The following is a 25,997-nucleotide window of genomic DNA, read 5'->3' as shown; positions in this document are numbered from 1 at the left end:
GGGGCAAGCTTGGCCTTTCCTCAACCCCATTTACTCAACTAACTTACAGTCTACTTACCTCATACGTAGTTTGCTGTTAAAGAACCTGACAAGATGTTTAAGCTGTGTATACTACTTTACCTGGTTCAACTGGCTTTTTTTGCAGCCTCTGGACCTTCAGCTCACAGCTTAGTAAGCTAAAAGCATCAAGCTAAAAGGTGGACACTACCAGTATAGGCTGGGTATCGAACCTCAAAACCTTGAGTATTGAAAGCTGTCAAGTAGGACAGGGCAATATATCAATATTATATTGATATCGTGTTAGATTTTGGATATTGTCATATGGCATAAGATTGTTGTCTTTTCCTGGTTTTAAAGGCTGCAATACAGTAAAGTGATTTATTTCTGAATTTACTCAACTTTTCTCGCTCTTCTATTGTTTCCCTTTACAAACCTAGTCATGTTATGCACATTACTGAACAATTTTTTGGAAATATAAATATTTTGTAAAAGCACAAATGGTCAACCCTATAATACAGGGGTATTCAATTAAAGTTCAGCGAGGTCCAGTTGGAGAGAGTTTCCTCATCCAAAGGTCCGGAACACCAAATAATGTCTTAACTTGCGCTGTGATTTAGTCCCATGTATGTATATTGAAGTAGCCAACAGGTGTATTAACGTCTGTATGTAGTCAACATCTGACTGTCAAATCAAATAAAGAAAGTTCAATTGAATAATATCTAAACAATATTTATTGTCAGATTTCAAATTGAACTGGATTCATTATAAATAATATATACTCTAATAATAAATAAATGTTCTCTTAAGTAAGATGTAGGCTGAATTAAAAAATGAAATACATATCAGTAAGCTTTTGAAAAATGTGACTCTTATAAAGTACTTAATTTTAGAAAATTAATCAAAAAAGCCTCGATATCCATATTCATTTCTTCTAAAAAGAGAAATTAGTGTGCAGGGACTTTATCTGTGGTTATTGTTACCACTTGTTTCAGCTCTATTCCTCTCTGTTAACATCATTGTTGGATGGTGAATTCATGTTTTAGGATTCTGATCTTTTTGGGCTCTTAGATCGTTCATTTTTTGTACCTTCATTTCGGATTTGAATGGCTACGTTTGCTCAAAAGATGTGTGCTTTGTCTCGTAGTGGCGCTTCACATTACCGCTTCGAAACTCACTCCACGGTCTCTGAACATATGAGACATACTGCTTTTGATCTGCCTGTAGGAAGAATGAAGATATACGAGTCTGGTCATTCGTGGATAAAGACTATGGTCTCTCTGGTCACGTGTCTCTTCTTAGAGAACACTATGTGAAATAAAATCTCTAACTCACGTACTTCTCCGACTGGAGTTGTGACGCTTATAGGAATACACATACAGTATATAATTTACAACGCATGTAATTGGTCTGTGTGTTTCCTGGACCGGTGCACGAGTGCCGTAAAGGCTGGAAAAGCTGTGCCGGTAAAAATAAAAGCACTCTGTTAGAATGTATTAATTATCAACTATCGGTTTTAGGTACGGGTCCACATACAACGGCGTTTGGGTCCGGAACTGGACCGCGGTCCGCCTATTAGTGACCCCTGCTATAATATATGGAGGTATTTTAAAAATATTGTGATATTCTTAGTGTTGTTTGTTCTTTATATATATTTCCTTTGCTGAGTTGTATTGAGACAAAGTTCTTGTTTGGCTGCTTGTGTTAAGACAAACACTGATACACACAGAACAGAAGTTTGCCGTCTATAGTCCTCAAACTAAGATATTGACAAAAATACTAAATAACTGAAACTCAGTTGTAATATTGACACCAGTATTGAACATTTAGAAATGTTATCAAGAGTCATCCAGGTGGACCTCACAGTTTTGAATTTATTGCACACATGCTAAGAAAAATCATTTTAATTTAAAACAGAATTCATTTTTTTTGTTCATACGGTGTCGCAAATCATAAGAAGCGGTGTAACAAACCATCTATTTTGGCCTAAACCAAGACGTGTACTATCACACCTGTACCCAATATGATTTAACAAAAACAAATTGCGTTGCTTGAAATGCTTGGCACAGCAACATTTGATCACCCTTCGCGTAAACAATGAATTTGCTGTGAAAAGCTATTTAAAAATCCATTATTCCGTGTTGTAAATATAAGCTCTGAATCTCTGAACTTCAACATGCCAAAGATCAGATTGGATTGAATTGAATTATGGGTACTTCATATGACCCAAGGGTTCAGCAAGCTCACTTGTAGTGAGGATTTCATGTGTGTATCATCCTCTAGAAATTGGAAACCAAAGCTCATTCAAAATATGAGCGTTTGCACTCACATCGTGAACTCATCTCTACAGTTAATTTGCAGTTTAATTGCTTTTACAGTTGTTGCATATGCATCAGGTGCTCAGATGCTAATTGGTAGGAAAAGACAGATTTTCAGGTTCATCAATTAAAACTTGCACTTGCCAACCTCGATACACACAAATGTACAAGTGTATCTAATTATACTAAAACCATTCTGAGGGGATTTCGTGGAAATAATTCACAATTATGCATTCTCTGTGATGTGGTACCTGTTGAGCAGTATTCAAATAGATTTTGAAATAGATTGTTGGCTGTGATCATGGTGACATGGAAAAGAAGGTATTTGTGCTCGTCTGTCTTCATTCTCTTTATGTGTTTGCCTTTACGAGCCCACACTTAGACCCAGAAATAGTTTTAATAGTCTGTCCTCGTTAGTCATGCTCTGTGTTTCTTAAATATTCTAAATTTACTCCTCATGTGACTGTAGCAACTTCATTCTTCAATCAGCCATCGGGTTGAGGGAGTTTTTAAGAGAATGGCTCTGTTCCAACACATTCATTTTTTCATTTAATTTTTAGAAATTGAAGGTCCATTTCCCCGAGGCATAATTATTCCATAGCCCTAAAATATAATTGCATTTTCGTCGCTCGTCTTCGCTCTTTTCTTGAGGTTTCTATCATGATGCAGCTAAATAGCTTTAAACATTTCACTCTGGAGAGGTGTTAGAAATCAGTGAGCACAAGGTTACATATATTTCGAGTAAATGGAACTTAATGGTTTTCACTTGTGCTAAATGACAAGGTGTCTGTTTTGTGCTCTGGTCTCATGTTAAAGAGCTGAGAAAAACAAGGTGAGACAGCAACTGATTACAGTTTCACACTGGCTGCAGACTACAATTCCTTACTGCCACAAAAAAACTGATTTTCAAATGTGAAAGTTGATATTTGATTGTGAATAAAAAGCAGCAGTACCTTAGCTGTCAGCCTCACACACACTGAATGCACCACACGATGGGAGTCACACGACGTCACTATTATTGATTGAAAAGGAAATGTAAATTTAGGTCAAGCTGAACGAGGAATAATTTAACCACAGTCGTAATGATGACAGAGAACTTGACCGCAAAGAGAGTGAAACCGTGTCCTAACAGCAAGCGTTCTGTCAGGTGAACAAACCACGTATACCTATCAGCTGTGAGCTCCAGATCAGACTGGAGATGTAACCACTTGAAGGATGGTTGATACCTGCTGTCTTTTGTTCTTTTCAAACAGAAAAATACGGGGTTTTTTGTGAGATTTACTGGAAATTAGCATAAGTAGGAAACTTTGAACTCCTCGGCGATTTCCTTCCAGCCAGCTGGCACCTTATTATGAGGAGATATGGTAAAGAATGCTCCTCATTTCAATATCACCAATCAGCCGGTCCACATCCATTGTGGTGCTTTCAAAGCGAGGGACAGGAATAAATAGATACAGGGCATCCGCCCAAGATTCAGCTCAAACCGTTGCAGTGTGCAGTGCTGCGTGCGTCCAGTTAGGACACCGTTTCATGGACATAATGCGCAAAAATAGATATTCTAATAGTTTGCATTTATGTCTTTTTTTAAATAATGATATTATTTGGCATTTTTCTTTAAAACATGACATGTTTATAATAATAATTTACTCGACTAATTGTTTCAGGTTCAATTAGTGGTTTAACTTTTGAATTTCTACTAAAATCACATATCTACTCACATAACATTTGCAAACCAATCAAATGAGTTCACTTGAAAGAGGACTTAGACTCATATTTCGGTTCTTTAGTTCCCACCAGAGCTCGAATCACAACTTTCACACTGAATGAACCAAACCAGCTGCTGACCAACGTACAACAGTCTGTTTAAACCGAATCAAGCAGTTTCTACAACATGATGAAGATGCTCTATTTTTTCTGCTTCCTTGACAACATATCAATGAACCAACCTAACGTGCATCCTACTTAGCAGAAAGCATCAAACGTTGTCCTTAATTTGCTTTCGTTATGTCTACCACTCATCACGAAGGAGTTTGGTCTCATCCAACAGGTCCAGGGTCGCCTTGAAGAGAAGTTGGTCCAATTCTCATAAGTACGTGAGAATTGTTGTTGTATGCAAGTGTAATGTGTCTGTAGTTTGGAGCTCAGTGCTGGTCTTTGTCCCCCCTATGCAGAGAAAAAGTCTGAGGTCATTCTCTTCAATAGGAAAGTAGAAAAGCATCTTGGAATCAGAGTTTTATCCTTCAGCTTAAGTACCACAGGTTTTGGTGTAATTGCTTGTGTGGGTGTTCGTGATTTACGTGCTTGTGTTAGTTGAGATGAGTAAATTCAGTATTTAGTCTACCAGGTAAAGGAGAACAAATATCAGGATATTATTTAAAGACATGTTTGCAATGTTTTTTATTTAATTCAGACATGGATTCTAAGTCTTCAGTGGCCTGTGTTGTGAAACAAGAGATTATTTTAGTGGAGATTATATATGCCAGACTTTGTTTTAGTTCATTAGATGTAAGGAGCTGGAGAGAGGAGGAATGCAGGCCATGCTGAAAGTCTCGCTGGGTTAAGAACAGGCTGCCATGCACAATAATGTCTCCATTATGCGTTTCCTGGGTGACTTACACGAATAGGCATTATTACAAAATTGTGCATTAGCCCAAGTCAGCAGTTAGTGCTGCTGCAGTCTCATTTCGTTTAGAGTTGAGAGGAGAGAAAGATGGCGAGAATGTGAGAGGAGGAGGAGGAGGAGGGAGGGAGGGAGAGGGAAGGGGGAAGATGGGAAAATGGTTGAGAGAAAAAGGCGACGTAAAGGAGAAATGGGGAATGAAAATGGAAGATATCTGCCAGAGGCTGACAGGACATGCAAAAGGATGTAAAAAGATACACGGAGAGGCACAGATGGACTGACAGACTTGGTGGGATAGTGATGATGATGGAGAGGTAGAAAGAAGAGAGCTGTAGTTGTCAAGTAACTGGTGTATTTAGACAGGGAGGGCTGGAGTAAGAAAGAGGCTGGCAGTGAGGAGGAATGTGTAAATCAGCGGCCTGAGCGACAGCTTTACGTGCCCCTCGGAGCCCCAACTATCCGATTAATGAGAGAAAAGAAACCTTAACCACCTTTCCCTCTCGGCTTCTTCTTTTTCTGCTATCTTGCACTTTCAGGGACATAAATCATAGCCTCTTAAGCATTTACTTTGGATAGCTGCAACACAATTCTCCCCCAAAATGTTGGTACAACTGTGATTTTACTGCAGCTAGTGTCCATTGAACCACCTTCATTACAATTGTTTAAGAAGTAAATCGATATTATGGGAGATGCACTCTTTCCTGCCAAGAGTAAGATGAGAAGATTGATACATTCTCATGTTTGTTTGTTAAATACCGAGAGAAGGCCAACAGCTGGTTAGCTTAGTTTAGCATCAAAACTGAAAAAAACCTATCACTTTAGCAGCACATCTAAAGCTCACTTATTAACACATTATATGCAATTTGTTGTTAAAAACAGAACTGTAAAAAAACAGTTGTGGTTCTACAAGTTTTGGTAGCTATTGTGAATTTCAAGGCTAGCTGTTTCCTCCTGTTTCCAGCTTCTACGCTAAGCTAAGCTAACCGGCTGCTGGTTGTAGCTCCATATTGACTGTACAGACATGAGAGCGGTATCAATTTTCTCATCTAACTCTCAGCAAGAAGTTGAAAAAGCCCATTTTTGTTTAACGATTCCCTCAAAGGGATGACGTGTGAAGGGCAAGGCTGTCGCATGTAGAGACAAGGCTTCACTTAAAACAAAGATATTCAAACAATAAAAGATGAAAAGGAGTAAAAAAAAAGAAGGGTTTCTTCCAGTTCATCGTAAGGGCACCAGGTTTCCTTTCAGCTTAATACTTTGACTACAATCCCCATGTTTGTGCAGCTTAGTCTTTTTTTCGTGTGTGTACGGGCTGGTGGTCATCAAGTTCACATAGTTAAACTAGTTCACTGAGGTCAAGGGCTGGAAGCTCGGCTGAGCTAAAAAAAGAACGAGCAAGATGTTCTTTTTTTGCCTTGAAGTGAAGATATTTCAGTCAAACACGTGTTAAGACAAAGTCAAAGCTGCAGTTTTACTTCATTCGGTGCCTTTTCACCTTAAACCAAACCCACAGGTTTCTTAATCTGGCTAGAGGGCTCCTCTGAGAGATGGCCTCAGTCAGAAAAAGACCTTTTTCACTTTCTCTTCTCTCCCTCTGTGTCTTCTGTGCTATTACCAACCTAAACAGCATCTCCTGGGCTGCCTGCCTTGTTATATGGGCTTTTCATCACAAAAGGAGTAGAAAAGAAAGGGTGCGAGTGAGAGAGATACACAAAGAGCTGAAAGAGAAATATGTTTCTGAAGTGTAAAACTGGCTCTTTCTGCTTGTGAAATGTCTTGATGTATAGGGTGTCAATGGGGAAGCACTGTTTGAATGCATAACTTCTTGGAGTGATGCAACAGCTGCAACAATGCAATGTAACGCCTGGCGCGACACCATTTCTTTTTTGTGGCATTTTCTTGAAAATCTTTTTCAATTTGTGAGACACAGTAGAGAAGCTGTGCTAGCACATATGTGGTGTATATCTGCCACAGTGTTAACATCTCTATACCAATAATTTACCCAGTGTAAAAGTACATCAAAAAGAGCCTTACTTTTTAAGTCCATCATGTGAGTGCCATTTAAATTATTTGATAAAGCTTGACTGGGCAACTTCACGCTTTTGAAGCCCAATACAACTGTGTATTTCTAGAAAGTTTAAAGGGATTCATAACCAGAAATCGTGCAGTGTGACATGAATAACTGTCACGCTCAATAAATGATTTCTGTTTAGTGGCTAGTGGTGGATGTTGCTGGTGGGGAAATGTTTTGGTTGCATGTTTTCAACCTTCACTGGGGAGTTGTGTTCTCTTACTGCTGGTAAAGAGACAGTTTTGTATTTTGCTGGTCACTTCCTGCATACCATGAAAATGTCCATGTTTGACTGTATATGACTGCAACTATCTATTAATGTAAAGTCTCAATTAATTTGTCCATTATTTTCTCAATTCAATTTTGTTGTAGTACATTAAATATCAAAATGTCAAATGTCTTGTTTTTACCAACCAAACTCAAAGATATTCATTTTACAATGATATAAAAAAGATGCAAATCCTCAAATTGGAGAAGCTGGAACCAATAACCAGTATTTGACAATGTTTGACATAATTAATTGATTATCAAAATAATCCTAATTGATAATTAATTAATCAAGTAATTGTTTCTGCTGAGTAAGTTTATAAGAGATGAGAGAATTTGCGATTCAGGCTGATGAAATAGACTTGGAGTACATTTTTCATTTTTAGTCTCAATAAGAGTCAATTTAAGTGATATTGATGCACAAGAAAACTAGTTAAATATGCAGGCATTAAGAACTTAACAAAATATGTAGTGCAGGAACAACAGGGTGTTGCATTAATTTCCCAGGATACTTTAGCACTATCTTATGAACATTTAGTACATTATTCAAGACACACAGTATTTATCTTGAAAATGGTCTCATTACGGCATGCAGCAGGTTTTGGTCACAGACGAGAGTCCGGCAGTGCGTGAAATGCATCAAAGTAGAAAGACAGAATGTAATTACAAAACAACATTTGCGGATCGGCTTTAATGCAGAAATGGTGTGAACTGAATGTCATATGTGTGTTTGTCATAAATCATCTTGTAGCTCGTAAAAAGACTTTCATACATTGTTATGATGCATGTTTTACCAAACTTGTATTACCAAGAATAGTGTGAAGTTTGCGACGTTCATCAGATCAGACAACCGTCTCTTTGGTCGCGATCTGACTTGGTAACGTTCACAGTCTTGTCAGGGAACCTGTGAAGACAAGCAACACAGCGCTGTGTGTGTGTGTGTGTGTGTGTGTGTTGAGCAGAGCAGAGCGCCTGCCCTCTCTCTACAGCGAGCCAGACAATCCCTGGAGTTGTGTGTTCCTATTGTTTGCATGCATGCGTGTATGAGACTTTCTCCTCTTTCTCTTCCTCTCCTCCAGCACTGAGCACATATTTTATCTCAGGTCAATCCCCTTATTGTTCAGTTACATAACAGCACTTAGTCAAGTAACAGTCCAGCAGCGATGGTGCTAAGGGCTGCAGGAGAACTGTACTTCCCCTCTGGCACTCCACTGCCTGAGAGCCCTTCTCAAAGTTGCTGTTGACTTTTCAACCCGCTTAGCAGAGTCGACCCCCCCCCCCCCCCCCCCCCCCCTCCTCCCCTGGAAATGGATCTCCTTCTTGCATGAGTCAAATCTCTGGAATTAATTTATGGAAATGAAGTCATGTATACCACAGTTTTGGGTATTTGGTCAAATGTAGCTCTCAAAAACTGCTGAGCAGGCCATTCTTCTAAGCCGGAGGGTTTTGCCATCCCTTCAGTTGAGACCAGCAGTGAGAACAGAAGTGATGAAATGTCATGTTTGATGAGCAGTGTTCTGATTCTGAGAGAATGTTGAGTTTTGGGGGATACGAGCCTCTACATATTTTAATATAATAAGTTGATCTTGGATGCTGTGTCTACAAAAATGTATGACTTTAGAAATGCAGTTGTACTGTATTGCACAATATTGTTCATCATGTTATTCCCATCCTGATATTGTATAATCACCTCATGCTGTTGTACATTAGGAGAGAGCAGCCTGTATCACTGTTTTCCCACTGAGCCAGCCGTCGGTGAAGTGAGATCTATATCAGAAGAGTCTATAATGACTCAATGACCAGATGCACCCATGACCTGTAGTGTTAGTGCTCATGCAGCACAGAGTAGGAGATGCCCATGCATGTCTCCTGCAGTCTATTCATAGCCGAGGCGGTGTCACTCCCCCCCGCCTCTGCCTGACTGTTTCCTGCCTTTCCTCCTTGCTCAATTACTTCTCTTCTGACTCCCACATGTGGGTCTTCAGCTCTTTGGCAGGAAGGCTTACCTTGTGGAGGAGGGACACTGAAGCACAGCTGACTGGTGAAGCGAGGCGAAACGCATTTGGTTAAAAGAAAGACGTGTTTGTGTTTGTGTCAGTGTCGGAGAAAGACAGGAGATCATAGTCTGTTGGATGCAAAGTCAATTTTAACCCTTACATCTTCAAACTTTTAAGTCCACACAACTGCAGTGCATCACCTCCCAACAGCTGGTCGAATAACAATGCAACATCGATTCATAATTTAGGCTGCCCTCCACCCCACCAAAACATTACAGTTATAATTGCAGTCACAGCGCAAATATCAATATATATATCATCGTATAAATACTCTAGTGTGAGCCGTTCTCAAAGTGCAGCACTCTAGGATTAGGCCCAGAGGCGAATATAGAAATACACAGGGGTGGGGTTATAAATACGAAAGTGCTGAAAAAGATACAGTTAAAATGTAGGAGGATGGTGTCAAACTGTACTCATCCTGTTAGCCGATGTTTTTCTAGTACTTTCCACTCCCTCCCACCAACCCCCTTTTATGTCTTTATTCTGCTGATACAACCTCCTCTCGTCTGCTGACTAACTGACCCACATTCCTCTGTTTGACTCGCTACCCTCAGTGTGGGTGTGTGTGTGTGTGTGTGTGTGTGCGCGCGCGCAAGCCTACATTTCTGCTTGTCATCTTGTGTGTGTGTGTGTGTATCTTTTTGTTTGTGCATTCTTGTGCACTCCTCTGTCTATCTCTGTCTGCCTCCCCCCCTCGAAAAAACGGTGCCGTGTCCCTCAGGCTTCCGCAGGAACCAATTAGAAGATTGCTCTTTAGAGAAGCATCAGTCGCTGAACATAAATGATTCGTAAAACGCCTCATTTACTCGCTCACTCTGTGTTTGTCTGGTCTTCGCTGTGTTCCCCTCATTTTGGATGGCTCTGATTGCAGAAGTGACATTTCCTCATTAAATTAGATAAATAGTGCTCGCTGAGATGAGGCTCCCTCTAGTGGAGAGTCACGTTTCTGCAAGGTAAACGTCTGATAGTTGAGAGGTTTGAGGTGGAAACAGCTGTGCGTGATCGCTGTCAGGTGACAATTCTTTTTTGTTTTCCTTGTGATGCACTTTCAGAAAGCCAAAGCCACGATTAGTATTGACGGAACGTTATCAGACTCTTCAGCTTCTTACTGCGCATGACGTTAGAAGCCACAACTCAATGGACTTATCTACCACATGATGAAAACAGTTCTGTCAGTGGCTTTAAAGCCAAATCAAAGATTTAGCTAAAAGTAACCCAACCCTGTAACCACTGATTGTGTTTGTTTTGTATTGTGCACACTTTCAATTGTCTTTAATTTGCACATCATACACTTCTTTTATATGACAACATGTATGTTAAATACCGTACAGTACATGGTCCCTTTACAAAAGAATGAATAAGAACACAAATACCCTCAAATCCAACAAATTCCAATGATATACATAAAAATCAAAGCTGCAACATTTACATTTGATACTGTACGTCACTGTCAGACTGGCTTTCAGTAATAATCTTTGTCCCTCTGCCTTGAATTTCAGGTTTAAAACATCAGCTAGTTAACGTCTGGAGGATTGGAGCATTTTAGACTTTAAGGAGGAGAGAAGTGGATACAAAAATCCAGAGAGTAGAGAGCATTTGAACGGGGATGGCTCTGGTCGACAAACATAAAGTGAAACGCCAGCGTCTGGACAAGATCTGTGAGGGTGAGTCTCATTTAACTCCTCTTTCTTCCCCTTCTTTCTGCTTTTTATGTATATTTGGATTTGAGATGGTGGCTACACATTTGCAGATCACTGGAAATTGATTATGTAGCCTGTGGGATGCTTGTGTCTTTATGTGTGTACATGTAACTTCGAATATAAGTTCCACAGGTTTATTTTGAAGCCATAAAAAAAGATTCCCTCCTCTGTTATATGGAAATTAAGTTTCCACCAGTATTCAAGCCTTTCAGCCTGCTGCTACAAATTCAGTAAAAAGCCAGTGGGTTCGTTTGCATAAGTGTGTTTGTGTGTGTCAAAAGGGAGCCTTGGGACCAGACTACCAAACTTCAGCTTTGAAGGCTGTCTAGGAGTGTGTGTGTGTGTGTGTGTGTGTGTGTGTGTGTGTGTGTGTGTGTGTGTGTGTGCGCGCGCGCCCACGGGCGCGCATTTATGTGCTTTGTCACATAAATATCTTATCTTTTTCCCCTTACCACAGTCAGAAGTTAGTGTGAGTTTGCGTGTCCAAAATCATCCTCATCCTGCTCTACTGTATAGTGCAAGATTACATTTTATAATGTGGGTATAGCCGCTAGCTGCTGTTCCTCTAGCTTCTATATTCTCATTAAGGGATTCTTTCATCAACATTTGTGAGAAACTGAAATGTATATCTGTGGTACTATCTCTACTTTAGTCAGGAACACTTACATCATAGAATGAACTATTTATTGTAACAAATGGGTATACAATCATGCTTGGCACTGATTGCTTCTCTCTGAATGGATTAGCCAAGCAGAATGCTAAACCGAAACAGCGAGCGCAATTCAGAAAACCCCCGTTGGGTATACAAGAGTGGTCCCAAAGCAATGCATTGAATACCTTTGAGCCATGTCGGGATTCTGAACTAGGAAGGTGGAAGCTTTGCAGTGGTGAGTGTAGCAGCATTGGTCTAGTGGGTATAAGTGAGGAGGGAGGCCTATTTGAATGGCCCGCCTTGTAGTGGGAATGGGCTGTGATTGGTGTGTGTGACTGATTGGAAACTGTGACTATGACTTCTGTGTCCTGCGCAAACTAACGTGATGCTTCATATCAAGTGAGAATCTTATAAAGAAAAGAAGTACCCCGTGTCTAAACCGCATATCAGATGCGTTTTTCACCCACCCGTCTGACACAACAGATACAGTCTCTCGTTAATCTGTGCAGCTGTCTACGCCGGCTCTGTGCGGGCTCTGCGTCTCAGCTGCGTCTCGTGGGCGTAACCGCGACTTCTTACTTTATGTAAACCAACATAGACGTTACAGCTTCACTTCAGCTCTCTATGAGCAAAACCAAAGGATTAGAACTCTACAGAGCAGCACGTATCAACATTCCTCTTCGCTCATGTCGAAGGAAAAATCACATTGAGATTGAGAAACACACTATAATGAAGCAGTGATGCTGTATGTTTCCACCCTCAGAATGAGAGCCACATGTGGCATCTCAAACCTCGCCAAACCACCAAGCCTGCTTGCTTGGAAACACTTTTTACCACTTTTTCTTTTTTTTTTTAAATACAAGAAGAATGACTGTGTCCTGTCTGAGGATGCAACATGCTAAACATCCTATTATAATATTTTCTGATCCGCCCCATTTGTCCCACAGACGTCCATGTCTCCTCTGCTTATCAACAATGAAGTCATTCTTTACCAAAGACGAGGAGGGATTTTTTTCCCCCCCTGCTGCAGTTAGTCATCACAGCTGCTCTTAAAAATGTGTAGAGGAGGGTGATTCACATCTAGGAAGTTAAAAGATCAGAGGGTGGTGAATCATGCTGTTTTCACAGTAGCGTTAAATCTGCTCAACCATATAAAAAGGGTATTTCAAAACTAGAGGCATGGGGTGTTCTGCCCCATAATGTCAAAGCCACCCACTATTGTCTATAAACAGAGTGTTGGGACTGAAGCATGTAATAGAAATCAACGCTCGCATCGTGTGTATTGACAAAAACAAGAACGCTATGGAGTGATTGTGATTGCGTTGCCGTCGTGGGTTGCACATGGCGAGACAGCGAGAGGAGCTTCTCTAATCTCCTATTTATCTTCTGGGGATAAGTGTGTCAATCCAATACTTGTTTCACAGCGGAGTGCATTGATTACATCTTTACTCATTGTGATGAGTGGCTAACTGAGCGACGCCTGTGGCCTAAATCGAATTCGAAATGGCTGATCAAGTGTAGCTGTTTACTCCAATCACAAGTAGTCACGGCGCAGGAATGTAGATTTCACCGGAACGGTGGCTGTTTTCATGTGATTCACTGTCTTTTGCTTTCACGTTGGATTTTTGTGGTTTTTCAAATTAGACCAGCAAGGTCAGAACTACGCAGGAAACAAAGAATGTTTGGCTTATTTTGCCTGATGAATTACTCTTGACAGTTAATCGATTATCAAATTTGGATTTTCCCTGAGGAAATTGTTTTAGCCGAGCTGATAAAACCCCCGGCTCTATAAGCATCACGCCTTGAGATCGCTTTTGTTAGGAGAACACAGCCTAAACAATAACCGCTTTTATTAAACATTATGGAATCATCTACAGCTAGTTCATCTAATTATCTTTGGGTTTTCGACTCAAAATAAATAAGGCGTTGGACATTTTTCACTATTAACCAACTATTAGCAAATATAAGTATGAAATATAAACAGTATGTATATATTGTTTCTGATGTTAGCAGAGGGGGCTCACCTCTGCTAAATCTAAAACAGAGTAATCAACTAATTGATTAAACATAATCTGTTTAAAGTGAAGCAAAGGGAGTTTTAAGTCATTATACAAATACGACACTTTTCTTTTCTATTCCTCTATTAATCCTAACAGCGTTGTTTGTTTTAGATATCAGCTTTCAAAATGTATATGGTGCAATTGCTCCTTCTGTTGTGGGTTTGATAAAGTGCCAAGAAGAGTGTAACTGCAATAAGGGAACTGTGGCAAACATCTGTTGTGAGCATCAGTTCCCATACTCTCTCTCTCTCATTCCCCCCCCTTTTTCTCTCTCTCACTCTCTCCCTCTCTCTCCGTTTCTCCTTCTGTCCGCTCCATCTGTGTACCCAGCATGCATTGGCTTGGGCAGCCGCGTGAGTCGTTGCCATTGCCGTTTAGCCAGAGCTAACTGACTGATCTGGGCAGGGATGGGATGTGAGCGGCAGTGCGACGTGAACTAGGTCGCAGTAACAGCATGTTCCTGAATGTTGATTTACAAGTTGTAAATCTGTGCTTGGATGCAAACACCACAAGGTGGGGTAGTGGAATTTGTCATGGCGAGTCCAAGTGTTTTAGTTGGCAGTTAAATAAATATGTTAATCCTTGATAATCTTGTTTTGTCACGTGTACAACAAGAGGAGATGTTTAAACAGTGAACAATAAATAATGTGGCCAGTCAAGCAAAAATACTGTAAAACTTAGTCTGTGAATTATTCATAGTCTCACATTTAAGGGACCTGCGAGAGACGACAATCAGGGAGGCTGTGGAGAAAAAGGGAGGGGGGGTGTCCTGATGTCATCCTCCCCTGCAAGGAGGAGGAGGGGGGGGGGGATTCGTATCCAGAGCTTTTCAGCACAGATTCAGGGCTTTGCTGCATCCACCTCTCTGCTTTCGTCCCTCCCTCCCACTCATCTCCCCACGCTCTGGCATCCAGTTCTGGTATGAAGTCATCGGAGCACTCTCTGGGCCTGACCCCCCCTCGGGCTTGTTCCAGGCTCCACACCAAAACCCGCGACCCCTTTATAGGCTTTGTGGAGGGGCATGGAGAACTGGAGAGGGGGGGGTGAGAAAGGAAAAGAGCAGATGAAAAATGGTAAAAAGTGTTGGTTTTTTTGGAAGGAAATTTTTATAATAATTTGCTGCAAACTGGCACATGTGATTGTGTTATTATTATCATTAAAGTGTGACTGTCTCTTGTGCACACCTGAATGTAATTTTCTGGTACGGTTTCCCTTCTCTTCTCAGTGTCTGTATTTGCCTCTGTTTGAGCTGGCATGTAGCTTTGCTGTTATTGAAAGTTGGACATGAGTTCCTGGAAAAATCAAGTTTCAAAATGAATTCTTCAGCTACGACACTAAGTATTTAAATGACCTGTGTCTTCCCCGGATCGGGCTGGAGATTGAGTGAAAGATGGGTTGGCGAGAAAGCGCTCAAAGACGGTGGATTATGGGTAGATGGATCTCTACATTGTTGACATCGAGGAAATTCGGGAGAATTTGTTGGCTTTTCTTGCTGCGTTTATGTGGTGCATGTATACTAGGAAAATAGATAATAAACTGTATGTCAATTGTGATTGTCATTTAGATAAGTACTAGCCTCATAGCCATTGACCTCCATTTTACAGTCCATTTAGTCCCTATGGAGATGTTTTAGATAAATAATCCCACTGGAAACACATGCAAGGCAGCCATGTCGTGTCTGTTAAGTGTGCATTACAATTCATCTGACAGCGCTCTTTGCGGCCAAACTGGCATTGTAATCCCATTTCCAGTTAGTGCCTCCTGCCCCACGCTCATGCATAAATCAATGTGTGTTTAACATTCAAATCATGCCTTGAGTACGTGCCGTGTCACACTGCAGGAGACAGTTGTTTTTATTTCTGTTGCAGTGCAGCATTCACTTTGAGTTGGCATGATTATTCATGTATGCACGTCAGGCCGAGGCCAAGGCTTTAGCGGCGCTTTGCGTGTGTGAATGAAAGGGACATTAACGAAGCGCTGTGGCCGCCGCTGTCACTGATGCACGTCACAAGACGAGCAGAACGGGGTCAAAAAGGTGGAGCGGGGATCCATGATCGTGCAAGCCGAGCGTGTGTGTGTGTCAGTGGATAGACAGATTCTAAATGGGATTGTTGCATGTGAACCCTCTGATTGGCAAGGCATGCAAACATTTTACATGGTTAAAACATGCACCCACGAGCGCACACGTAAAGCGATCGACATCCCGTTCTCCTGCTGGCTCGGCTGTGATGTTAATATGGAGGCAGGGACTGAGAGGGTTGAGTGACATTGAGATGTGGAGTGTTTATTAAACAACGGCAAGCGTCTTGTGTGACAGATTAGCCACAGATCTCACTGTTGTACATCATGTTTGTGTTGTTACTTGCTGCTCAATGCAATTTTCTCCCATACTGAGAGATGGAAAAGTAATACACTATACCAGGCTAGAGTAGAGTTTTCTGAAATCTATTAGCTGTTGAAAGAGCCCTGAACTACCTAATTGCATCTTCACTCAAGGTTCATTTACTCTTTCTAAAAAGTTTTACTCACGTTTTTCACCAGTCGAGTCTTATTCAATGTAAGGTCTTTATAAGCTTCTGCTGGGGTGGTATTATATTTGTTCTAAAATCCCCGGCTTAATTCCTAAATCCCTCTGTTACAGTGAATCTGGCGTTGTGTGCACAGTCTGGCATGTATGGCAAATGGAGAAACATTAGAATTTGAAAGTCAAACATTGTTTAGTTTGAGGCAAACAGAACTCTGTGATTTACATTTTCTGTCAGGATTAGATCGGCAAACCCTGAGTACACACCTCTGCTCCTGTCTCTCTGTTTGAGGTTGACTTTGTGGGGATGAGTGATCTGCTGCACTGAAAGCTAGAGTCTCTTGAGAGCCGGGCTAGAAGAAGTAATGAGTGGAGTGGATGAGGTTGGGGAAGCCAGGGGATCACAGATACTCTATAGGATGCCGCCCTTGACATGGATGTGTGTTTATGTATTGACTCTGAACATTTTCTCCTAAATCTAAGCAGCTAGTTTCAAGTCTTAAGGCTAAAAGAGATTGCCAACCTTGCAATGATATGAGCTTTAAAATTAAAACTGATATACATGAAGATTGGCTTTTACAAAGGATTTTGACAAGGAAATTAGTTTCTATATTACAGATGATTCAAATAAAAAACAGGAAAAACTGTGCCTTCAGGTGACAAGTGACACCCGTACTTGAAATGGCTGCAAAATGTGATTGACTCCATAATAGCTTTGCTCTGATGAATGTAAATGGGTTTTCTTTCCAACTCTGAGCCTAATTCATCTTTACAATCATTTTTTGATCTCTGTGAGAGCTCTTGCCTCCTCACCTTCCCATTTTAATTACCTTTTAACATCAAGCTGACTCATGTTCCTTTGACCTTACCAAAAAAAAAAAAAAGTTGTCAGTCAACTGATTTTGGAGCCACTGTCGTCAGCTTTTTCCTGTCATCTTGTGAAAATAGCAGAATACTCTGCTCCGCGTCTGATCTCTTCCTACTCTAATTTCATAACTCTGATTAAACAAGATATAAGTGTGGATAACCAACATGCCTGCACAGCTTCCACAGGCACTAAGATATTCAGGAACTTTTCTCAATATGCTGAGACAGTAATTAACAAGACTTCCTTCACAATCTAAAATATGTATTACTACTCCGCCTCGCTCTGAGATTAGATTTGGATGGAAACGGACACTTCCTCACCTTACATCTGTTTTCATGCATTAATAAACAGGAATCCTCTGCAGGAGGAATCAGGTTTCAGCCACAGTGACATGAAGTGAGACATGCAGGCAGCTAAGCAGAAACACCTTCAGCGTCCTATGTTGAGCATCACCTTGGTTTGACAAAATGATGAATCTTCATGTTTGCTTATGGCCAAACATAATATAAAATGCTGCAGCATTAGTGCAAAGAGCTTCTTCCACGAGACAATTTCATATTTGAATGAAGTAGAATGAGCTTGTGTTGTGTTGCAGCTCAAAAGGCATAGTATGTTTGTAAGGCAAAGGTTGTAGGTGCTTTGTATTAAATGCTGTTACAAAAACCTCCCCCCGCTTCCACACACAGACACACATACAGATGCACACACACACACACACACACACCACACTCCCCTAGGGTTTTACTTTTCTCTGCAAAGGGGCAAATCCAGATTACAGAGCTTCTCTAAGTGAAGGAGATCAGAGTAGCTTTAGGAAAGGGGGGGAAGGTGCAGTAAGATGCATATGGTTAGAAATCATGTAATGGCCAAATAAAACTATTTGGACTCTGCTCATGGCCTTCATTTAACACTTTGTACTCTACATGACAGATGGTAATATTGACGATGGTGATATTGCTTGAAATGACAATCATTGTGAGGGCAAATAAGACAAACATTTTAGGTAGATTTGGTTATGCATTCTGCAGTCTGCATGTCCTTCAGTTAACATACAAACAGCAGGTCTGAGTGATCTCATATTGAGCAGAGTGGGGCAGTGACTGTGTTCGCCACAAAGGCATCAAGGACATTTCAGAGTTGGGCAGCAGTTGCGTGGTGGCTCTACTGCAAGCATGGGGCCTGGAGGATTAGTGTCCAATCAGAGTGGATTTGATGTTTACTGACAGCACATGGGACTTAGCTGAGAGAACTGTATTTCATTTGTATTCAATGAAGCCGGCACCCTGTCTGGCCTCCCCTCCCCGCGCTGAGAATCTAGATACTGAAACCTGTTGACGACAGTGCATCATCAACAGCTTCAGGTAGGTGACTCTTCAAGACAGGGTAAGGGGGTTTGGGGGTGGATTCTTAATCATTGCCATCATCATATCATCATCATCACCAGATACGCTTTTATCTGGTTCACGTGACGTCATAGTGGGAAGTGGAATTAAACAGGATTTATTCAGTTGTAATCCCTCATAGCAATCGACAGAGCGAGTAAAACGTCCCGGAGAAGCAAGAGATAAACCCTACTGGATTAGTACAAGCCCCTGCCCATCCCAACCTATAACCCAACCTATCCACTCCTTTCATTTTTTTGTCTTTTTTTATCAGCCTTTGCTGGCCATCTCAAGCATGCACCCTGCTACCATGTCTTTCATGGAGTAGCTGTGCTACCGTTGCATTGTGCTGTGTTTGTGTGGTCGTGTGTAATGTGTTTGTGTGTGGTGTCTGCTTTCCTCGCGCGCAACAAGGCAGCATGACCAGTGATTAATTATTCAAGGACGGACAGCCAAAGGGGGAGTCACCTGATAGCGCGGACTTACAATATTACAACCCGATATCAGGTGAAACGGCACACACAGCTTCATTTTCCTTTTTTGCTTGTTCTACTCTTCCCTCTCTCCGTTTAATTGTTTTGGTGCTACAGTACAAGAAGACTTGAAAGACAACTCTCACAAAAACAGGTAGAAGCGGAACATTTTCTTCTGTTTTGTGCTTTTTTTTTCTTCTTTTGCTCCGTAATCTTTTTCTCTCCTTTTTCCTTTTTTGCCAATGCTTGTCCCTAACAAACAGTTGAGTCTTGGTCGCTCCCACAGTTGGGACACATTAGGGGGGAATGAGGGTCAGTGGGACAGGACTGAGAGTGTCTACGAGCAGCAGGCAAGAGTAGCTGGCCGGCGGAACTCTCTGTCATACGGAGAGGGAGGAGGGTGGTACGAACCTCCACCAGGAGTGCGTCCCCCTGACCTGGATTTGAAACGCAACCCGTATTCCTGCCAAGACTCTCTGTACGGACAACTTTACGCAGAGCGACAGGACCCGCGGGGGCTGAGGAAGGGCTCTGTTCCTGATCTAAACAATTACGAACGAGCGCCCATGGCTCATCGAGGATCCATTTCGCATCAGGATTACTATTCCCATGACCCGGCCATGACTCCTCGGCCACCCGAGGGCTTTTACCGGCCTGAACACCCGCCTCCGCCGCCTCACCCTCATCCACTCAGTAGGTCTGGCTCTCACTTTGGGATGGCACCTGGGGCTCGTGCTGTGTGGGATCAAGGTCAGGGAGGAAGAGCAGGACCTCAAGCCCCTACATCGCCTCTACCTCCTCCCCCTCCCCCTCCAACTGCACATGAGATGACTAGGGGTTATACTGCTGGAACTGCTGCCAAAATGACGTCAGATGGCCAACAGCGCATACCCTCTCGGGAGCCATCTCCTGCACACTATGGTATGGAGCATGCATCTCCTCGGTATGCCAGTGAGCCTCCACCTATGACTGGTCAAACGGTCTATACTGATATTAACGGTCGTCCGTTGGATCCCCAGCAGCAGGGTGCCACCTGTCTAGTAGTAGATCCTTCCAGTCAAGGTATGATTATGAGGCAAGAGACCGCCTCACCCTACACCATCCAACAGCAGCAACAACAACAAATACAGCAGCAACAACTTCAACAGCAACAGATACAACAGCAGCAGTTACAGCAACAGCAACTTCAGCAACAGCAAATACAGCAGCAACAACTTCAACAGCAACAATTACAACAGCAACAGCTTCAACAACAGCAGTTACAGCAACAGCAACTTCAGCAAGAACAGTTACAGCAGCATCTGCAACAGCAACAGCCCCTGCCACCTCCACCTACAATGCCTTCCTCTGACCCTAACCTTTCTATGATGGCTCCACTTGCCGCTCCACCTGCCACAGTGCAGACCGCAGCAGTTGCTCCAATTGCACCAGCCCTTGTGCAGGCGGCCCAAACTTCAATCCCTCCTCCACCAGTCACTCCACTTCCTGCTCCTCTTCCTCCTCTTCCCCCCACTGCCCCACAGACGCCTTTACCTTTGGACCCCAAGAAGACAGTTGACCCTGAATTCCTTGCCCTTCTGCGAAATGAGGGCCTCTCTGAGAGCACCATCTCCTCACTTATCCACCAGGGATTTGACTCCACTAGCATGCTGGCTGTTATGGAGGAGAATGATGTCCGCACCGTCGCCCCCAACCTCGGCCAGGCTCGTGTACTGTCTCGCTTGGTCCACAACTGCAAGCGGTCCACTGAGGCGCCGCCAGCCCCTTCCCAACCTCAGACACCCATGAGAGGCCGCTCCAATAGCTTTAGCCATCGCTCAGACATCTACCACCACCAGCAGCACCATCATCCAACGCACCCCTCACAGGCTTTAACCTTGGATGCCCAAATGATGCACCCACAGACCCCTGGGGGCATGCAGACCATCTCCCCAAGGATGGGAGATGTAATGGGTAGGAGGCCCAACAGTGCCCCGTCTCAGCACCTCATGGAAGCCTCTGGAGGCTACCCAGGTCAACCACCTCGCTCCCCGGGGTCATACACTGGAGCACTTATGCCTGTTCAATCAAGACCCATGTCAGCCTACTCTTCTGGGGGGACAATGTCAGGGATGCCCATGCATGGTATGCAGATGATGCCACAGCAAATGACTGGGTCAATGCCTTCCATTCAAGGGTCTATGCACTCCATGTCAGGTATGCCACAGCAGATGCCTGTGTCCATGCCAGCTTTAACTCAGCCACCACAACAGGTCCCTAAAGCGTACTCTACCAATTACACAGTGCCTATGGAGCTGATGAAGAGGGACAGGAACATACTGCCATTGTCACCCATGCACAGCCCTCACCCCAGTCCTCAGATGATGCGTAAGGGTGGGGGATCTGCACAGGACAATGCTCTCATCCCTATGGGACCCCCAGGCCAAAGTACCCTGGCTGTTAACCAGAAACTAAGTCGACGCACGGGTCCACCAGTCATCGTGTCCACTATGGCGTCACCAGATACAAGTAAATTATTTTTCTCTCCTTTCATTCTTATCATCTGTTTTTTTTTTCGATTAATTGTTTAATTTGGTTGCACTTTCTTATCGCTGTTTCACATATTTTAGATGGATAAGAAAATTGATTTGTGCTAGAGCTCTTCATTTTTGCCATGCTTTATGTAAGACTCCTTTCTCAAATCCTCTCATTGCTTTGAATAGCTCCACAAAGCACTGCTGCTGCATTGTTAAGAATCATATCATGCCTTCACAATTTCTAAGAGCCATTCAGTATACTGAAAGCAACAACTTGAGTGTTGGGTTGCAGTCTTTGCTTTTAAAGAATAAGAGGGCACCAGAAATGTATTTTCACCCTTCATTGTGATGAATCGTTGGTGTGCATACCATCTCAGTCAAATCAGTGGGTTTTTTTTGTGGGTTTTTTGTATACTGGTTTGTGAAACCATCATTCAGCTGAAGGGCTTGTGATCTATTTAGCTGAATGTGCATGCTGGTGTAATGCATGATGTGTGACCTTAAGAAAGCCCAAAAACAATGAGAATATTAAGTGAGCACTTTTTGTAAATCGTTTTATCTTTCTGGTCAGTGCTGTCATTTGTTTGCTGTCCTGTGTTTGTTCTCATTACATCAACAATAGATAAATGGCGTGGCTTTCTTTCTCATCTAGTCCAGTAGAGTGAAATCTAAATTGCTTGCTGACTATCCCTTTTCCAAAGCTGTTGTCAGGATTATGATTAAATACCGTAAAAAAATAACTTTTGCTTTGACAATCTGGCAATCCATTCCCTGCCCTAATTTTGGTTTCTACATTTGCCACGATCCTAAAACGATACTTACATCCGGCTTTCTTGTCTGCTTATCTCTGTGAGAGCCAGATTTGTCAGACTTCCATATACTTTGTGTCAAGTCCTTTATTATTTCAGTAATCTCATGTGGTTCTTTTGTCAGAATGACATATCGCCCCATCAAATACAACACAAAACAGCATTGATGAGGCGCAGTATGGAGGGTTAGGGAGGAGTAGCTGTCAGCACCCTTTCTGATACCTTTTTAAATTTTAACAACTGCACACTGACTTCATGTTACAGTCTGTCAGTCGCTGCATTCATGTGTGAACAGTTTACATTTACACTTCTATCATCAGAAAAGTCAGATATAGTGTGCGGTAGGGTTGACTGTGTCCTGGCATTTGTGTGTGTGCATGTGTGAACAATGTGTGTGTCTGATTTTGGCACAGTCTGCTTGCAAAGATATTTTCTCTTTGTGAGCAATTGGAGCAAAATCAAAAGCTCAGGCCACTTTTAAAATCATTTAATCTGCCTCAACTATACAGTATTCATAGTGTTGCAGGATTAGTTGTATGTAGCTCTTTAGCTGTGGTATGATTGTTACTGCAGCTGTTTTTGATGAAGACCTTTCTGCTCTTCACAGCCCCCAAGCTGTTGTTGTAGTACACATGGTTGTTTTATTGCATTATGATAATAAGGTGGGTGCACCAGAGTAGCCTGGAAAGCCTTTATAGCCAATCAGGATACACAGCCTTCCATCAGTCCTGCTGCTGACCCGGCTGTTGAGTTAAAGGCAAACTTTTCATTATATAGTTGTTTTTTCCAGCTGGTTTTTTTTTTTTTTTTTACATTTTATTTCCATCTGTGTCCCAAATTCAAGTTTTGATTCCAGTCTGAAATGAAATGAATTCACTCATTGAATGCATCCTTATTGTGTAATCACCTGAATCATTTATCCATATCAGATTAAAGCTTTAATTCATGGTAACAAAATTATCTTCTTTTCACACCCATGGCCTGATAAAAATATATTTCAGACATTTTGGGCAATAAGGACTGATTTCTCCATCAACACCTGCTCACCAGAGGCAGACTAGCAGCATCACTGGAAAGATAAAATCAAATTACAGTGCTGATGGCCGATGTGTGATTGTGTGTAATTTTCTCTGTGCAGGTTGTAATGAGAAGAGAGGGGAGGAGGTTTAATCCTTCAGATCCTCCATTTCCACTGCTGCACTAATCCACAGATATTCTCATTTTGTTCAGACCAGCTTCCTGGCTTTCTGCTCGACTCTGTGAACTACCTCACTTTGCCAGTAGGTTGAAATGGAATAAAATGGGGGTCCAAGGCAGACTGGGAACACACATGATTGCTCTCTCTTGCCTCTCAGATATTTTGGCCTTAAGAATATTATAGATATTAAATGATCCCCATTGCTTGACTGTCAAAACAAACTGCTGCTCCTAGCACAGGAGGACCCGTGCTTTTTTCTTCCAGTCTGCCACATACACACGCATCGCATTGTTGGTACACACACAGTCAGCAGAGTAGACCTAATTTGCATGTAGCTGACATTTGTTGCTTTGGTAATTTCATCTGTTAATGGACACAGCCGCAAAGCTGCTCTGAAAGCATATTCCTAAATTGTATGTTGCTAGGCAACGTGTGGTTTTGGTGGTAATCGTAGGCAGATTTGCCTCTAGTAAAAAGGTCGGTCCATTGTCAGAAAACACTGCAAATGCACGTTACTTATTTTTTAACAATATGTCTGTTAAGCTAATGCATTAGGGAGAAGGTATTAATTAATCATATTCATCCTTTGTATGGGTGATAAATACAAAATAAAAGCATTTTCTTGTATATTTTTAAAAGGAATTATACATTTTTGACCCGACAAAATATTATTTAGCCTTTCAGTTAAAATAAATTATTCAAATTTATAACATTATATTGCAGCAATAACACGTTTTGCATTCCCTAAAATCCAATTTGTTATGAGCGCCTGATATTCTGAAAGCGTCAGACAATTAATTAGTTGAGTTGCACCCACAACCAAAAAGAATGTCTCTCTGAACTAATAGCCCTTGTGTAAATACAGATGGCATGCCCCCGCCCTCCTCGGTATATGATGCTTTGTGGAATACCCTTGAGCAAGACCCCGCCTTTATATGACTAACTAGGCCTCCCCATCCCCCACTCCGGCATAATGACCGTATATGATACTGTGGGACTTCCACTCTTTCACCTCCACCCTGCCGAGTGTGTTGGTTTCCTTCCGTGGACTCTGGCTAGGCGACCGGATGCCGGCTCAGGTCAGTTCTGATCTGCATGACACACTAGCCGCAATTTTTCCTCCTTGCTCAGGCCTGGCGTGATGATGGGGGGGAGGGGTGTGGCGTATTAGTTTTGGAGATGGCAGATTATGTATTAACTGGGTCCAGGTCAGAGCTTCCGGCAGTTGTTATACAGAGTGAGGGATTAAGCGAGAGAGAGAGAGAGAGAGAGAGAGAGAGAGAGAGAGAGAGAGAGAGAGAGAGACACACACACACAGTCCAGCTGCTGATAGATGATGATTGCTTGCAGGGCGGGGGAGGGGAAACAGGGCGTTGACAGCTGTCAGTCAACCTTGGACTCTCAATGGAGATGAGGCTAGCTATCAGTGTTGCATTTAGACTTTGAGGGTCAAACTTTGGCCTTAATCTGGGCTGACAGTCAAAGGTTGTTTTTTACGCTGCTGGTCACTCTGCTATATAGTTTTACCAGTGCTGCAACCTTTAGTAATGCAGCCATTGGATTAAATTGGGGTGTTTTCCGGGCAACAAAGGAGTGACAAAGATATTATCGTAATTGTGCTTTTTGAAAATGTAAAGCCTCTTCTGTTTCAATCTGTAAAAAGTCAAATTAAAAAGGTAAGTCAAAGTACTGTTGACTCGGTGTGGATACAATAATAAGTGCCTGGCAGTTGGAGCACTTCCAAGGCTTGGATGTGTAAAATCTTTTGGTAAACGTGTCAGAACATATCTGGTTGTTTAATAAAAAAACAAAGTTACAAACTTGGGTACATAGAAATGTAGATGAGAGAACACATTTTGGAAACATAATCAAGTAATTATCTCATTCGGAGTCAATTTTGTATGAATTGATTGACTACGGTGCAGTATTTAGTTCCCAATTGCAATAGCGGCAAAGGCTTATGGGTGTCGTATTTAGAGCCAAACCAAATTTGCAAAGTTGAGATAATTAAAGCTGATGGCCATGTCTGTTAATCATCAAGGATACTGCTGTGTGTCTATGTTGAGGGACATTGGGGACATCCTATTCTCCCACATCACACGCTCTAAACAGCCTGTGTGTGTTCTTTGTATTTGTGTCTGTGTGCAAGCTGCTGTTGGCAGGTGTGGCGTCTGTTGTGGCACAGTACAGAGTTCCTCTCACCTCCAGAGGTTTCACTTAATATCAGGGAGTGATTTCCTTTCCCCTCATGAGTGAATAAAGTCTGTGGTCACATTCACAGCATTTGATTTATATGAATCTTAAGTACTCATTTTCTTTGTATAAATTGATCCCAGTTTCTCTTTGTCTCCCCTCCATTTGTAAATTAATCTTTGTAGGAAAGGATTTTTCTCTGACACTCTCCTAACTCAAGAGAGTAGAGATGGGGGGGGGGGAGGTAATGGGAGAAATATGTCTCTAAACAAACGTCATACCCAGCTCAGCA

The 25,997-nt window shown here is 42.1% G+C and overlaps 1 protein-coding gene across 5 annotated transcripts in view; it reads left to right on the top strand.

The window, feature by feature from the left end:
* Positions 1–25,997, top strand: part of ctbp2a (C-terminal binding protein 2a) — a 61,245-nt gene that overhangs the window by 9,518 nt on the left and 25,730 nt on the right. For 2 of the 5 annotated variants that reach the window (XM_068720693.1, XM_068720701.1), the window contains exon 2: positions 10,830–10,994. In XM_068720693.1, coding sequence (XP_068576794.1) covers positions 10,937–10,994 — 58 coding nt within the window. In that variant the 5' untranslated portion in view covers positions 10,830–10,936. Of the gene's footprint in view, positions 1–10,829; positions 10,995–19,231; positions 21,498–25,997 lie in introns of those variants that run through there. The other 3 variants (XM_068720670.1, XM_068720677.1, XM_068720685.1) reach the window with 2 other exon arrangements.

The sequence above is a fragment of the Cebidichthys violaceus genome, unplaced genomic scaffold, assembly GCF_023349555.1.
Source record: "Cebidichthys violaceus isolate CVI_PGR_0920_01 unplaced genomic scaffold, fCebVio1.0.p SCAF_10, whole genome shotgun sequence".
In the NCBI taxonomy this organism is placed as follows: Eukaryota; Metazoa; Chordata; class Actinopteri; order Perciformes; family Stichaeidae; genus Cebidichthys; species Cebidichthys violaceus.
The sequence above is the reverse complement of the archived record's forward strand: the minus strand, read 5'-3'. Positions and strand labels throughout refer to the sequence as shown.